Genomic DNA, 17,239 nt, shown 5'->3' on the forward strand with positions numbered 1-17,239 from the left:
AGGGTGGTTGTAAGCCTGAGGGAAAGGGAAGCCACAGGGGAAGACTTGTTATAGGAAGACGTTAGGGGAGAGGGGTAAAAAAATATTGAGAGGAGGGAGGAAAATGATCTACTTATTAATGGATAGAATTCCCCGCCCCTGGTACCTCCTGCTGATTATAGCATGGCTTGTTGAAGGTGGTGGTTAAAGACAAACCAACAAGGCAGCACCAGTGTGGTCCTAAAATTCTCGGAAGGTCCAAGTGGTGGGTTTTGGTTGGTGACACTTCTGGGCATTCACAGAAGTAGCAATTTAGAGAAGTGGACTGAGTGAGAACAGTTCCAGAGGGTTCGCCCCTGGGAACCTGCGGAGCTTGAGGCTCAAGGCAGTATGTAGCCCCATCTCACCTGTGGGCCCTCCCCTGGGCTTGGCAAACCCAGGCTGCCAGAGAATTCTCTACAGCCATATGTTGTCTCCTCACCCAATGCTGGATCTGTATGTCATATGGGTATTTTCTACCAATTACATTTCTTTTTTTTTTTTTTTAACTCTTACTCATTTTTGAGAAACAGAGACAGAGTGTGAGTGGAGTAGGAGCAGAGAGAGAGGGAGACACAGAATCCAAAACAGGCTCCAGGGTCCGAACTGTCAGCACAGAGCCCGAGGCGGGGCTTGAACTCACGGACTGTGAGATCATGACCTGAGCTGCAGTCAGTCGCCCAACAGACTGAGCCACCCAGGCACCCCTATCAATAACATTTCTTAATTTAATTCTGTAGGAAGGATCTGTTAACTCGTATATCTTTCTTTTTTAAGATACTTTTTTTTTAATGTCTTATTTATTTTGAGAGAGAGACAGAGGGCAAGAGCATGGCTGTGAGCGGGGGAGGGGCAGAGAGAGAGGCAGAGAGAGAATCCCAAGCAGGCTCCACACTGCCGGGTTCCATCCCCCAAACTGCGAGATTATGACCTGAGCCGAAATCAAGAGTCAGACACTTTACCAACTGAGCTGCCCAAGTGCCCCCATGTTAAATGGTATTTCTAATATTCCTAGGGTTTCAGGAAAAGGGATAATGCTAGCAATATTAAATGAAGCAACTGGGGAAGAAAATTCATGAAAACTTATGCTGATGGTTGTACCACAAGCCAGGTGGAGCAGAGACGGGATGGATTTGGAAAAGAAGCATATGGACATTTATAACTCTGTTTCAAGAGCCTGTGGATGCCCTGAATGGCCCGTTTTAAAAAATAACATATGAGTTCACCTGAACCTGTCATAAACAGATTTTGATGCATATTACGTATTATCCAAAACAGGTACAGAATGCAGCACTATAGCATAGTCACATGACCTAAATAATAAAATATAAAAAGGTGTACAGAGAAAAACCTCCTTCCTATCTTGTTCCCTTCCATTCAGCTCCCGTCCTTCCCAGCAAGGAACATTATTATGTTGTCTGTTTATCCTTTCAAGGGATTGTCAAAAACCTGCCTGCCAACACAGATATGTAATTCTGTTTTCCCTTATTGTTTTAACCCAACTGGTAACGCACTGTATGCATGTTTCTATATTTATTCACATGAATGCACAGTGATGTATGTACATATTTATTCATTACAGCCTTGTATGCAGTAGCAAAAATTTAGAAATAACTTTGGGGTCCATCAGAAGGGGATTAACTAAGTTATGGAATATCTATACTTATGGAATGGTATGAAGCTATAAAAAAATGAGGATAAGCCCTATGTGCTTATACGGAAATATCCGGGAGTACATTAAGTAAAAAATGTAAGAGGACAATGTATGTAGTATGTACTCAGGGTAACGGAAGAAGGGAAAGGATAAGAATACATATTTGCAGGGTGCCTGGTAGGCTCAATCGGTTAAGCGTCCGACTTCGGCCCAGGCAACGATCTCACGATTTGTGAGCTCGAGCCCCACGTCAGGCTCCGTGCTGACAGCTCAGAGCCTGGAGCCTGCTTCGGATCCTGTGTGTGTGTCTCTCTCTCTGCTTCTCCCCCGCTCATGTTCTGTCTCTTTCTGTCTCTCAAAAATAAATGTTAACAAAAATAAATAAATAAATAAATAAATAAATAAATAAATAAATAAGAAGAATATATACTTGCATTTTCTTTCAATTGAATGAAGAACAATCTGGAAGGATTCACAAAAGCTAATAAAATCTTTACTTACAGATGATGAAGGAAGTATAATGATGAGGGATAGGGTGGTGAGATTTTCCAATATTTATTTTGTTACACTATTTTAAGTTTTGAACCACACAAATGCATTTTCTGTTTAAAATACAAATGAAGGGGCGCCTGGGTGACTCCGTCGGTTGGGCATCTGACTTCAGCTCAGGTCATGATCTCACAGTCCTTGAGTTGGAGCCCCGCGTCGGGCTCTGTGCTGACAGCTCAGAGCCTGGAGCCTGCTTCGGATTCTGTGTCTCCCTCTCTCTCTGACCCTCCCCCGTTCATGCTCTGTCTCTCTCTGTCTCAAAAGTCAATAAACATTTAAAAAAAATTTTTTTAACAAAAAATAAAAAATGAAATAAAATGCAAATGAAAATGAAAATAAATTAATTAAATGCATATCCCTCAGATCTGCTAATCCTATAGTTATGTTCTCATGCATTCTCAAAAATACCACCAAGAATGTTGGCTGCAGCATTATTTCAATGGCAAAAGACTGGAAATGACCTTATTGATTATTAAACGTAGGCTGGTTAAGTGAATTAAGTCACATTCATACAGTCAAACACTCTGCAGATGTTACAAAAGATGTGAAATGTATTGATAAAAGATATTTATATTTAGTAAAAAAAAGGCAGGATAAAAAAATCATGCTCCCTTTTGTTGATAAAATAAATATGATGCATGTATATGCACCCACATATCCTATATTCTTCCAGTGAGGTGCAATGTGGTGTGTGTGTGTGTGTGTGTGTGTGTGCATGTGTGTGTGTCTGTGTGTGTGTCTGCATTAAAAATTTCTGGAAGTTGATGTAAGAAATTGTTAACAGTGGTGTCTTCTGGGAAGTGGGTGACAGGTGTTTGCAATAGTAAGGTCGCCCTCTTCTTGTAATTCCTCTTGAACTTTCCTTTTACTGTGCATGTTTTTCTTTTCCAGTTCAAAAATATTTACAAATAAAGCAACAAATAAAGGGGCATCTATACAATAAAAATTGTACACCTATAACACAAACAACGGAGGAAGTTCTTCATGAACTTCTACAGAACAGTTTCCACCATACGTTGTTAAGGAATGTATATTTTTAATTTTCGATGTTCCAGGGATTCCCATGCTAGGTGTACCTGGTTCACACCTCCACCTGGTGAGCAGGTCAGGGGGCTTTTCATTCCTTTGGGTATGATCTTATTTCAGCTCTGCCTTTCAGATTGAGGAAGACTCTTTTGGTTTGTTTGTTTCATCAGCTTCCTCACCCATAAGATCCGCTGTCAGTCTTTTGGGTTGAAATCCTAGTTCCTACTGGCTAGTGAACACAAGCAATTTGTTTAATGTTGCTTAATGTTCTTAATGGCTACGGGCCTCAGATTGCCTTTCTGTAAATACAAAATGGATTACGTTATGGGAATGTTGTGACAGCTCGAGATCATTGCAATACATACTATTTAGCATGTGAGGACCCAAGGGTAGGCATTCAACATGGTGGCTATTGCCACCATTAATATTCCTTGGCGTATGTCGGTCTAAACCGCGGACAGAAGTGACCACACCCTGGGTTTGCACCAGGAAATACAAAGCTTTGTGTGTCGTGGCCAGTACTGTTCCAGAGGAGCCCAGCATTTTTCTGGTCTTTTTGACAGTAGCCTTGGGCTGGTATCTCAGAGAATCAATGTTCTGTGAATGCAATTGGGGTTGGATTCTTACTCATATGGGGCATTTTACAGCCCCTCTTAGGGAAACTTATTCCCACTTTTTGGACATAAACTTTATCCAGCGGCTTCCCCCCCTCAGGATGCCTCTTGTTGCCATCTGTTGCCCCAATCCTATTTGAGTTGGAGTCCATGTTTAGGGCAATGTCTTCAAAAGAGGAAGTGAAGATGTCCTTGTAGTCCTTCTTCATTTTTAGAGAGTTAAAAAGAAAAACAACTGCCTCTCCATTTTATCTCTCAATATAGCTCTGGGTCAAGTGGTCTCACTGATTATCTAGTTGGCTTTCTGCCTTGATGCATTTATAGGATCTTTTATTATTGACTTTGGAGCTCCTTGCAAGGTACTCCAAAAAAGCATATTACAATAGTCTCTAGTGGGCAATTTACCTTTTAACTGCTCCTTTCATTACCCCCCCCCCCACCACCCTCATTTAGTTCCCCTTTCTAGAATTAAATAACCACATGATAGCTTTTGGGCTCCATGTCTCTTTTGGTTGTTGAACTTGGCCCTGTGGTGGTCTTAATTATGTAATGGTTCAGTTAGACTCTCATGCTCTTTTACATTCATCCCCTTTCTTCTACATTTGTTTTCAGGTTATACGGCATCTTGATAGATTCAGAGCCAAATAATTAGGACCATCTTGGTTTGGTTTTTTGAGAATCTCTCTGAGAATCACTGACACCGTGATAAGAGATCGTGCTCAAGGAGTTGTGTGATGCATGAGAATGGGCTGGGGGCAAAAGGGAAAAATAAAGGCTACCATTTCCCAAAAGTCTTTTGGTTCCAGGTGAATGTGAAGTCTCTTTTCCCCATTAATTAATCTAGGATTAAAGATCGAAGATCTGCCTGTCTATTGGGTCTTACTTTAGAGGCCATCGTACTCTAGAGACCATCACCCTAGAAATACAGACTTGGATTCAAGGTTTTCTCGATTTACTTTTCTATCACACTTCCCATAAATCCCATGGCAGGGCCTGCCGACTCACCATTTTTCTCTCAATTCACTTTATCCACACTCATCTTCCCTAAGGACGGGACTGACCTTACTCTGAAGGCCAAAAGCTCAATGAGTTTCTGGTAGAAATTTCTGGCAGAAAATAGCTCTTCCCAAGTCCAATGCTAATGTTTCCAAAGCCATAAGTCAGAGAGGAACCTGCCCCTCCCACGCATATCCATAGACAGCTTCTCACCATGTTCCTAACACCCTTAAGGCTATACCGACAGGGTATAAACTGAGTTTGATCTAGAGTAGCAATCCTTATGTCGCCAAAAGTATTTCTTTTTCTTTTTAAATTCCCTCACATTTGATCTAAAGAAGGAATTCTACGTGTTTCTGTTCTACTTAAAAATACACCAAGGAGTCCAAAGGGGAGCAAATAAACCAGTTTATACTCGACTCATTCCATGATGTGGCAGCTTCATGGATATGTAGTAGCTAAATACCGGAGGAGGAAACTTGCACACTCCCTTCTACGAGAAAGAAAACCTAAAGACAGTAAAGAAAGTAGAATTGTGCACTTAGGAGAGATCCTCAGCAAGTGGGTAAGTAGACAACCATCAGGAGCATGTCACTTCTCAAACTGAGAAGAATTGAAAAAGGATGAATCTCTATACTGGCAATGACGTAAGAAAATAAGCATTCGTATTCTTCTGATAAGAGAGTGAGTTTAGAACAATCTGGAGGCAAATTTAGTAACACATAATAGGTGTCTTAAAAGATGCATGCCATTTGATTGAGTAATTTCACTTCCAGAAGTCAATTCTACAGGGAAAATAGAGGTAATGAAGAATCTAGCTTACTGGAACTTCATAATAGCATTGATGATGAGTTAAAAACTTAGAAAAATCCTAAAGGCCAAATAATAGGCAGCTGATTAGATAGATTATGATACACAAGAATGATGTTATAGATGTTATGGAAAAGGGACATGGAAAGATGTTCACGATATGTGAGTGGGAAAAAAAAAAAAAAAAACACTGAAAAATGGTAAGCAGAATGCCAGTTGACAATTACCAAAACAAAACAAACAAGAAAAAAACACCAGAAAAACTTGATTTTAAAAAGTTACATTTATTAGATTGATTTCAATCAAAAAGAACACCTCTTTGACAGAGTCTTAGCAGTGTTAGAGGAGGGAGGTTGGGAAGGATATTTACAGGGTTTCAGAGCCAGAGTCCTGTGACTATAAGGTGGGTCTCACCAGGTAAGGGGCTGGTTATGACTGGGTAGTTGATGACATAATAATTTTGAATTGGCGGTCACAGTAAGGTAAGGTCTTGAAGCAAATACTGTTGAGTAAGATGCTGGTTTTAATAAGTAAGCAAGTAACAAGTTTGTTACTATTCTTGTCTGGTCCTGGTATTATCTGGCAGAAAAACAGGAAAAAGTGCTTTACTCATAACTGTTTATCATAGAGACAGGAAAGTTCAGTGGTTTTAGCTCTTAATCATAGCTCTCTTTTGGTGAAAAAAAAATATATTCACGTTTATATTTCTATCTCACTAGAAAAAGTCTAGGAAGATAATCATTTACACATTAAAGGTGGTGGTTATCCCTGGGGTCCCATGGGTGGCTCAGTCGGTTAAGTGTCCGACTTCAGCTCAGGTAACGATCTCACGGTTCATGAGTTCGAGCCCCCCATCGGGCTCTGGTGCGGACAGCTCGGAGCCTGGAGCCTGCTTCGGATTCTGTGTCTCCCTCTCTCTCTGCCCCTCTCCCACTCATGCTCTGTCTCTCTCTGTCTCACAAAAATAAATAAACATTAAAAAAATTTTTAGAAAAAGGTGGTTATCTCTGGATGGAAGGATTACAGGTATTAACTTCTTTGCTTCTCTGTATTTTCTAAATTTGCTCTAATGAACATATATTCAGAAAAAAAAAAGATTTATCTGTTTAACTCATATGTAACCAGACTATGCCAGAACTACAGTATCCAGAGTCACCCTCACTTCAGAGCATCTAGTCTTCTTGTAAATATAACACGCCATCTATGCAGAATTTTGTGGCCAGCTTGGGAAACTGGCTAAACCATTCCCTAATCACAACCATGCAATCCAATAAGCATCAGGCAACTCTCCATCTTTTCAGACAGACAAACAAATGCTGTGTAGACTGCTTAGGAGGCCCCATTGGTCAAAAATATAATGGAAGCGTATTTAACCAACACAGATGCCTGTTTCTCTCCTAGACTCACGGTTATCACCCCCTCTTCAGAGTTCTGGTGCAGTGGGTGTCGGGGAAATGAACTGTGAGATATGAGGTGAACCCAGAAGCCTAGAATACTGACTCATGACCTCTCCAGTGAACCACTAATGGATGTTTTTGAGCAAATAATATTTGCTGAGTGCTAGACAAGGTGAGGCGTGGTACAAACATTGGATAGCTGACATCCCGCCCCTTAAAAGAGCTTAGTTGTGGGTTTTTTTTGTTTGTGTTTTTGTTTTAGGAGCTTGGGTTTCAATTGGGGAAGGGGTGGTGAGGAGCGACGAGCACACAGGCACAATTCCAAATGCACAAAATGGCATGCAACCAAGCACTGCTCCACAGGTAGGGGAGCACTTCATTCTATGCTGGCCCCATTATAGTATTTGTATCGTGGGTCTTGTATGGTCCAGTCTCTGCGTCATATATTCATTTGGAGATAAGAAGCTTTGGGTTATCAAGCTATCCTAGTCAAAGGAGGTTAAACTCAAACTTTTTTTTTTTAATTTCCATACTTCTTACTGACAATCTTCCCAAAATTTGATCTGCTTTATTTTCTGCAGCTAATGACGCAAAGTGCAGGTCCCCAGGGTCATTTCAATTGCACATAGATATCGATTTCATGGAATGTGAACTCAAAAGATAGGAGAGTGACATACATGTGCATTGATCCCAAGACCAACTGAAGTTTACTTTAGAAGAAAGGAAAAGAGGGGCACTTGGGTGGCTCAGTCGGTTGAGCGTCCAACTTCGGTTCAGGTCATGATCTCATGGCTTGTGAGTTCGAGCCCCGTGTCGGGCTCTGTGCTGACAGCTCAGAGCTGGAGCCTGCTTCTGATTCTGTGTCTCCCTCTCTCTCTGCCCCTCCCCTGTTCTGTCTCTCTGTCTCTCTGTCTCTCTGTCTCTCTCTCTCAAATATAAATCAACATAGAAAAGGGAAGGGAAGGAAAGGGAAGGGAAGAAAAGAAAAGGGGGCTCCTGGGTGACTCAGTCAGTTGAGCGTCTGACTTCTGCTCAGGTCATGATCTCACGGTTCTTGAGTTCGAGCCCTGCATTGGGCTCTCTGCTGTCAGCACAGAGCCTGCTTCAGATCCTCTGTCCTCCCCTCTCTCTGCCCCTCCTTCCCCCACCTCAAAAATAAACAAACATTAAAAAAAAAAAAAAAACAATCCACCAGTTCCAAATACCCAAGTCTTTTCTGGTGATCAGCTTCTTCCATTAAGGAGGATCACAATGAGACCTTCTAATAGATTGATAGTTCCAATTGGTTGAAATGTCTTTTCACTTGGAATAACCCTTTATTACCTATAAGCACTCTTCATCAAGGATCTCATCACCTCAAATAAGGAACTTTCGTAACCCTCTTGGGGAAATGGGCCCAGAAAGTTCACAGAGTTAATTTAGTGATGGATTTAGGATTACAAGTCGGACCTGCTGTTTTCAACTCTGACCCTCCTCCAGTCTGATACCCCAGTTCTTTTCCTACAAGGTAAAACTTATTGGGGATTCTGGGGATCTTAGCTAGTAGACATAAATATGAAAGAGACACGGCTCATGACACTTGTAAGTACAATGAGACGCTCTTGTCCCCCAAGGGCACTTTCTTGGCAGGTTCTCTGGAACAGGACTCTGTTCTCCTTAATGCCAGGCACAGGCACCGCCACTCATGTGCCCCTTGGTTTCATCACCACGCGATTAAGGAAACCAAGATGCAGAGAAATGAAGTCTCCCATGCTCTCAGCTCTTGGTCAGCCTATGCAGCCAACAATGGGAACACGGAACACCTCCTGGCTGGGCACTCTGATGACCAAACTGACTCTCAAAAACAGCGGTGGGGCGCTTGGGTGGCTTGGCCAGTTAAGCGTCCGACTCTTGATCTCAGCTCAGGTCACGTTCTCACCGTTCCTGAGACCAAGCCCTGCAATGAGCTCTGTGCTGACAGTGCAGAGCCTGCTTGGGATTCTCTTTCTCTCTCCCTCTCTCCCTGTCTCGCCTCTCTCTCTCTCTCTCTCTCTCTCTCTCTCTCAAAATAAACAAACACTTAAAAAACAAACAACAGCAGCAACAACAACAAACTTGGCTAATACACCACTTAAGATGCCTTTGGCTGCCTGTAATAACAAACATACAAACACCCTTCAATGCTCTAGGATGCATTACGGAACAGGAAATGAAGAGTGAGAGCCACTGGCAGGGTTGGCTGATTCAGCAGCTCAGTGGTCCATTCCAGGAGGCAGGCTCCCTCCATTCTTGGAGAGAATGCGGTGTATTGCCTGAAGCACACCCCTCATGGTCTCCCTGGGTGGCAGCATTTCCAGGCCTCACGCCCGCGTCCAGGAGCAGCCTCAGAGGCAGTGACTTAGGGAGTCACTTCTTCAGACCAAGGAGATCTTTCTCAGAAGTTCCTGAACAAATCTCCTTTCATAATACTGGGTGGAACTTGGTCAAGAACCCACTCTGAAGTCAACCACAGCTGGAAGGACAGGATCAGACCCTTCATGATTCACCCCCTGGAACTGGGGTTGGAACCACGTTTACCTGAGTCCTATGAAGGTAGGGAGTAGGAAGGAGTGGGGAGGAAGGCCCCGGACCCAGTCAGAGCTCTGCCTGAGGAAGCCAGGGGATGGTCAGGAGGGAGGGAAACCATCGACAGCATCAACTACACCTACTCTGAGCGACAGGCCACCTCTGATGGGAGTTCCTGGAGTTGGGTGTCACCTCCCTTCCAAGGTGAGGAGAGCCTATTCTGACAGAGCAGGAAAGACTCAGGAAACTGAATGCTCATAGAGGTCCCGTTGGGTGTTCATGCTGGCTTCAAGTAAAACTTACTAAAGACTCTGGGGACCCTAATCTAGAGTCAGTGATGTTCTAGGGGTAGAAATTAGGGCCACGAACCCTGACAGGGCTAGGTAACCGGGGGGTGGGGGTGGGTGGGGGACAAGAGAGAGTTTGGGGTGCAGGTGGACCAGTATTTTAAAGTACTCCTTAAATCATATCTGGATTGTCACTGTTTGCCTACCCCCAAGTGTGACCCTACAGATTGGCAACTGAAAGGAGAAACATGAAGAAATGTCAGTGTATTTCTTGACCCAGCCCACGTTCTATAGAATAGAATCGAATTCATTCTTGCTAAAATAAAAATTGATTTTTGGGTGACTGGGTCACAAGCTTCTTGCTTTTCCTTCCCCTCTTCCTCTTTTTATTTGTTTTTGATTTTTAAGAATAATGAACATATTCTCTTTTATAATGGGAAAACAGAATAACCCTTATTTGGAAAAAAAAAAGGGGTATTTCACGCTTCTCATTTAGAACAGCATAGGAAATCCCCACCTCAAATAAGCAGTCTGAGGATCACGTTTGTAATATTTGAAAATAAACCAACTTTATTTGAATCAGCCAATACCAATCAAGACTGGAAAACAAATTTCTAACTGCTTCAGATTCATGAAGAAAACATTCAACAATATCTTCATTAAAAGGCAACTTATATTTATTAAGGCTTGAAAGCATGTCTTAGTACTTTATCACCACAGTTAAAGGTCTTGAGAAAATCAAGTGACCATCATTTGGAGTGTCTTTCTAAAATGAAATTTTGTCCTTCTATAAAAGCTAGGCATCTTTTGCTAAATTAGCTACACCCCAGCTTTCCAAATGGGAAAAACAGGAAATCAGGAAAGGAAGACAAATTCAAACGTCAGCCGGATATTATATATTTTAAGTATAGGCATAATCGATAATATGAAATCGCTAACTATACATAAAATACCTTAGATAATTGGATCCTTAAAACTATGGTTTTCCAAAAAAAGATTGCTTTTAGCGACACACAGATTAGCCCAAACCCTATAATGAAGCAATCCTCCATTTTATTTTTGGTGGGTAAGGGGAACATTGGATCTAATTCCTCAGGTAACATTAGGCAACATTATGCACACTTTGGATCATACCGAATGATGAAAGGAAAGCATCCTGAAACTAAGCTGCGAGAAGAATATTGGCAAAGGTCGAGGAACAGGCATTCATGAAGGGGGCACACGTTCCTTGGTTTGAATGCTACAAAGCACTGGATAGAAGACAATGGTCTTGTTTGCAGAAAGGGCTCCAAGCCCAAAGATGTTCAACTCCAGATGTTTCACATGCATACTTTTCTCTAACGCTTACAATTCTTTTCAATGGCATATCAAAAACGACGAAGTGATCCCTTAGGAATCAATGAACTTAGTTTTACTAATGACTTAATGCTGCTTCATCTTTCCAAGGAGAGAGACACTGGCATCTTGATTCACTCTGCTATCAAAAAGGCTCCTGGCCACTGGCAATAGTGGTGCGTCAAATACATCTCCTGCTGCCTCTAAACCAACTGATTTTTAGACACAGACCTCAATGGTTTCTCGCCACGGAAAACTCTTACTAACACACCCTCCTGACTCTGTCCCTTTCTTAAATTCTATTTGCCTAAGCCTCCTGGGATTCTTAGATCTGCAGGGTCTGTTCCAGGCATCATCCACTTTGCAACAATTCTAAGATGCTGGCGTCGTCTGCCTGCAGAGTGGCCAGAGGGCACAGATGTCGTGAAGAGCTTCCGTTGTTTCATTTGATAAATGCTAGCATGTGTAGCTCAGGAAACTTCACTCTTGGTGAAGCCTTTTTTCTAATGAAAAGGCCAAGATCCTTTCTGGCCCCACCAGCGGGGGATGTGAACACCAAAAACAGTGGCATTTCCTGGGAAGCTGAAACCGTCCGAGATTGTATGACCAAATAAAAGTGGTTTTCACTTTTCACAGCCTGTGATTCTGAATTGTCAGGCATCTGAATTCCCTTATCAGGGGATAAAGACACACAATAGAAGGGACCATTATCCAGCCCATCTTATAAAGTTATTAAAATCATATCCAATACCTTCTCTCTGGGCCATCCTGAGAGGCAGCCCAGCCTGACAGATGGGTAAATTCTACACAGTTATTCTAAGTTGGGTTCTCCTTTCTGCCTCTGCCTCCCACCATGCTATCCCATAAAAATCAAATAAAACAGTGACACGGAAACCAAAGAAGAAAAATAAATCCCAAACAAAATAGGATCTCATCCCAAACCTTTTCAAATGCCAATGAAATGTTTTCTGAAGGATCAGTATTCATTCGAGACCGGCGACAAGGGTGACCTCCTCTTAAAACTCTGGAGTCTACACTGCAAACCTTGAATACTTCCTGAGTTGGTTCTGGGGACACCTAAGGACCTCACCATACGGATGTTGGAAGATGATTTGCCATGTATATAACAAGGTTATGGCCAAGATTCTTCAGGGAGGCTGCAGAATCTGGAGGCAAATCTCTTTTGGAAAAAAATAATCAGAAGATAATATTATTGTTACTTAAAAATATTCTAATAAATCTGGTCATAAAACATTAAAGCTCTCAGTCAATACTCGTATTATATAGTAATCTACTGTTGAAAGAAAAAAGATATTCCTGAATCAAGTACTCAGAAGTGCTTTCCATCTATAACTCTGCCCCCTGTGTTAAATGGTTATAAGTGATCACGTAACTGCCCCCCCCAAACTCGTGCCTTAATATTTATGTAAAACTAAGTCAACCACAGAAGGAATATCTAGAAACAACCATGTTGATTTGGTTTGGCTTGTTTTTAAAGACTCGCCAATGCTGAATTCTGACAATCAAATCAGTCATTAGTATCCGACAACTCGTGTGGGGAGCCATCCCCCCCGGGTGGCCTGTTTTCTCTGTCGCGCTGGCCATGCTAACACCTACCTGCTTCAAGAACAGCACCACTGTGGGTCTCTGGAAAGTAAACTGCCTCTTAGGTCATCATGCCTGTGTTGGTCAACTCAGGGAGGGATTTCTGGGGACAACAGGATTTACACTAATTCAAAGTCTCTTGGGATCATTCAAGACTTCATCTCCCAAGAGGCCAGTCTGGGGCTTTACTGTAGAGTAAAAGGGGCCATTTCCTCAGCATTCTCCTTTTTAAACATGTCTCGGGACTAAGTTCCCGGGGAGTCCCAGGGAAGGTTCCTTTAGGGGTGGAAATGAATCGACTCCTCCTGCCCTTGCAAAGCTCTCAGGCTAATAAAATGTCCTACTGAGAAATTTCCTCTTCCTCAGTGGGCTAAGGGGTCCCCTGTTTCCTCCCCAATGCTCAGATCTGTGTGCCACTTTTGTTCTCCAGAGCTCCCTGGAGGCAGGTGGGTCTGGGGCCTGCCGGGCTGAAGATGCACGGATGTCTTCACGGAAAGGCCCCATGCTGTCCTGCCACCCTTCCTGAGCAACGAGCCAGGTCCCGAGGCTTTTTAGCACTTGGAAGCCTCATCCTGTGGCAGGTGGCTTTTCTCATAGGGTGTTCACCAGGATAGGGGGCCGATGGTTAGCTCATTTCCCTGAGTTTCCTCTGCCCGGGTCCCCAGGCTCAAGCCAGGTGAGCTTTGAAGGAGGTGACACTCAAGGAGAGTGACCAAGGAGAGAAATACCAACTAAAAAATATCCTTTTTCATCTGGCAGGTGAGTCAGATGGCAGGAAAATTAACCCAGATGGGGCACATATTTTTCTTCAAGTTCAAACCACATGGTTTCCCAGTCAGAAAGGCCCATGGACTTTCTTCCTAAGGTGTTCCATGACCATGCCACCTCCCAAATGGACCCATCACCCGATGGAGGCTGCAGCCGACTCAGCCAGGAGCGCCCAGCTAGCAGACCCAAGACCCACATCCAGGAGCAACTTGAAGGAACTGGAAAGTCATGTTTGGCCAATTCTTGGTTTTTTTTGTTATAGGGTTCGCAGTGATATATAACATCAGCAGTTCAAGACTTAGGGAGATCATAAGAGAGAAGACCTATCTGAAACATTGCCAGGGAACATGGAGCCTCATGAAGAACTTCTTCACCCAACCGCCCCCCCCCCCCACCCCATCTGCTTTCTCCAAGACTGAAATTCACTCGTGGATCAAACGTAATCTCCACCAAAACAACTACCCCTAAAGCAAGCAAAATCCATGGCTGGTAGACCCCGTGGTCCTTTTGGCATTGACGCTCCTCCTCTGGCCCTTCCCAGTCACTCTGCTTTGCAACTGCATGCCAACTTCCCTTCCTCGAAAGGCCTGGACAGTGTAAAAACAGAGGCTGGTGTCAGCCAGATACACGAGGGCATCGCAATGCCCTCAGCACGGCAGCAAACGGAGACTACGTCTGAAGTGGTTTTCCAATCTGGTCTTCAGCGCCCAGTGGGACGGCAGGTGTCAAGACTGGGTGTGTCTGTCACGTGCCCAATCCCCAGCCTGCCTGTCCTCCGTTCACTCTCTCCATCTCCCCCAAACGCAGCGGATCTGTTTCTACTAAGAACTACGATGGCATCTGTCCTTGGCCGTGGAGTTCCCAACAAAGAGGAGGGCGGAAGAGGGCACAGTGTCGCACGTTTTCCTAATGCAGCTGAGGAGAGGTTCTGATATTGGCGGAGGGGGCAGTGACGGTCCCTTATGTGGGTTCTCCAACACTGACCCCAGATGCACGGAACCCAGGCCCGGCCCAAAGGTTGAGAGCTTGACTATTTCTATCATTTCTGCTTGCAGATTCCTGCACGATCAGATGGGGTCGGCGCTGACCTTCCTAAGAGACAGCAGGCCGGGGTTCCATGAGGCCAGCAAGAGGCGGCCGGCTACAAAAAGGAGTGTCCCCGAGGCAACGCGGAAGAGGAGTGTGTGAGGCCGGAGTCCTTTGGGAGAAGCGGAGTCCTTCTGCTGGAGCGGTGGGGCAAGGTGGCCGAGCTCAGGACCGACTGAGGCGCTTGGCAACATCCGCGTAGGCCGACTCGATCTCCTTGTCTGCCGCACAGGTGTTGGTGAACTCATCCCGGGCATAGGCGTTCTTGAGGTACCGCCACAGGCCCGTCATCTCAGCGGGGAAATCGTAGTTGCGGTATTTCTTGGCCACAATCTACAACACAGGTGACAGGACAGAGATGGCGTGAGCAGGCAAAGCAAATCACTGAGAAGGAGTTAAGCGGCTTGACCTACCATGTGGCCTGGGAGGAAACCCAGCAGGCATCACAGGTGGCCATCAGCAAAGTGTCTGTGACACAAGCTGGCAAGCGCTGCCTCCTTGTCATCTTATCTAAGCTTATTTATTTCTTAAGTAAATACAATTTGCCCTTTGACCTCGCCATTCTGCTTCTAGCAATGCTTCCTTAGGAAACAATCAAGTACGTATACCAAGATTCAGCTATCCGTATATGATCATGGAACTAACAGTAAAAAAAAAGAATGCAACGGTAAAAAAAAAAAGGTATAGAACACAAATGTCCGCCAATATCGAAATGGAGAAATACATCATCATACGTAAATACAGGGCCATTCCGGACAGCCATTAAAAATGATGCTGCGGGGGCGCCTGAGTGGCTCAGTTGGTTAAGCATCCAACTTTGGCTCAGGTCATGATCTCACGGTCCACGAGTTCAAGCCCCACGTTGGGCTCTGTGCTGACAGCTCAGAGCTTGGAGCCTGCTTCAGATTCTGTGTCTCCCTCTCGCTCTGCCCCTCCCCCACCTGTACCCCCCTCTCTCAAAAATAAAGATTAAAAATTTTTTTTGAAAATAAAGTGCAGAATAAAATAAAATTTTTAAGAAGTGCAGTATCATGCATTTGGAGAAATGTGTGTGATTGCTTAGAAGTATGGGTACCAAAATGTGATCAGTGGTTAAGTCTGACTGATCGAGCTATAAACTGTTTCTTGTTACCTGCTCTGTTTTACCTAAGCACCCGTATTTTTAGGAGAGAATAAAAAGCATAAGGAGTGTAAGTTACATGTGGGAATGGATAGGCAGGTTCTCGAATGAACAGATCTTGAGCGGGAGTGAATGAATGGTGATTTTTATTCTGTCTGGAGTCTGCCACACGTGGGGGCTGTGGATGGGCATTCTGGGAAAGCGGAGTTCGTGCTGAAACGGTCGGACAGTGGTTAAAGCGTGGGCTCTCGATCCCAGCTGAATGCATCTGGAATTTTTACTCCACTACTTAATAGCTGTGTGGCCTTGGACTACTTACTTAGCCTCTCTGAGCCCCAATTTCTTTATCTCTCAAAGGAAGATAATAATAGAACCTATCTTGGAATAACAAATTAGTTAACACACACGAAACGTTTAGAGGGGTACCTGGCTCATACTGAGTGCTCGAGAAACATTACCTCCTCTTCTAATTCATTGAGACCCACCTTTTGCCCATTTGCATGCATTCACAGATAAGGATAAGGTGGTCTTCGCTGAGGGTGACCTGTGTAGTTACACAGGGCCTCGAACTCAGAGGGGCCTGTTCTTGGTTTAATGCTCTGCTGTCACCATCTGGAAATTCTGAGTACTTTTTTTTTTAACAGGGCCCCCTTTATTGTCACTGTACATTGGGGTCCACACATTAGCCGTTCTTGCCTCGAGCCCTCGGGGGGCTAGGGTGGGAACAATAAAGAGTAGCCTCTCTCCTAAGGCACTGACTTCTGACTCCTTTCCTCGCTTTCTTTTTAGAGAGGTTGTCAGACTGCTGACCCTGGGATCCTCCCACTCAGAGAACCTCCCCCCCCCCGCCACCCCAATTCAGCTACTCTGGACTTTCACCTTCATGTTGATGCCCGTGATGTTCAGGGTCCCCTAGAGAGCTATGCTGAGTGAGGGCAACGATGAGGGAGGGCAAGAAAAGCTCAACCTCATCAATTTGACCACATTCCCAAGGAGCACGCATCTCCCCCTCCCTATTCTTCAGTTTGGAACGTCTGTTACTTACTAAGCTCTGTTCTATTCTGAATTGCAATTACTGTTTTCATATCCTCTCTCTCTTCTCTAGCTTGTGAGCAGTAGGAGGACAGGAACCACAACTTCTTCATTTCTGTACTGCCTGATAATCTCAATGACACGGTTTATAAGCATAGCGACACTAGCAAATACTTATCTACTCTGCACCCTGCTCTAGGCTCCACCTTAAGCCCTCTGCAAGCTACTTTAAATCTCTAAATAACTTTATAAGGAAGAGTGTATTATACTCCCATTTTTACAGATGTGGAAAGTAAGGCAAAGGGAAGTTAAATAAGTAAAGGTTCCATAAACAGTTGTACGGAATCTTTACTATCCTCAGTTATCCCAAATCAGAGTGCATCTCCTAGAGTCAAACG

The 17,239-nt window shown here is 43.9% G+C and overlaps 1 protein-coding gene across 3 annotated transcripts in view; it reads right to left on the reverse strand.

Moving 5' to 3' along the window:
* Positions 1-10,442: 10,442 nt before the first annotated feature.
* The window catches only part of CLIC5 (chloride intracellular channel 5), a 102,031-nt gene continuing 95,234 nt past the window's right edge, over positions 10,443-17,239 (reverse strand). For all 3 annotated transcript variants that reach the window (XM_042938955.1, XM_042938954.1, XM_042938956.1), the window contains exon 6: positions 10,443-15,022. In XM_042938955.1, coding sequence (XP_042794889.1) covers positions 14,855-15,022 — 168 coding nt within the window. In that variant the 3' untranslated portion in view covers positions 10,443-14,854. The remainder of the gene's footprint in view (positions 15,023-17,239) is intronic.

This window comes from Panthera leo, chromosome B2 (genome assembly GCF_018350215.1).
Source record: "Panthera leo isolate Ple1 chromosome B2, P.leo_Ple1_pat1.1, whole genome shotgun sequence".
Lineage (NCBI taxonomy): Eukaryota > Metazoa > Chordata > Mammalia > Carnivora > Felidae > Panthera > Panthera leo.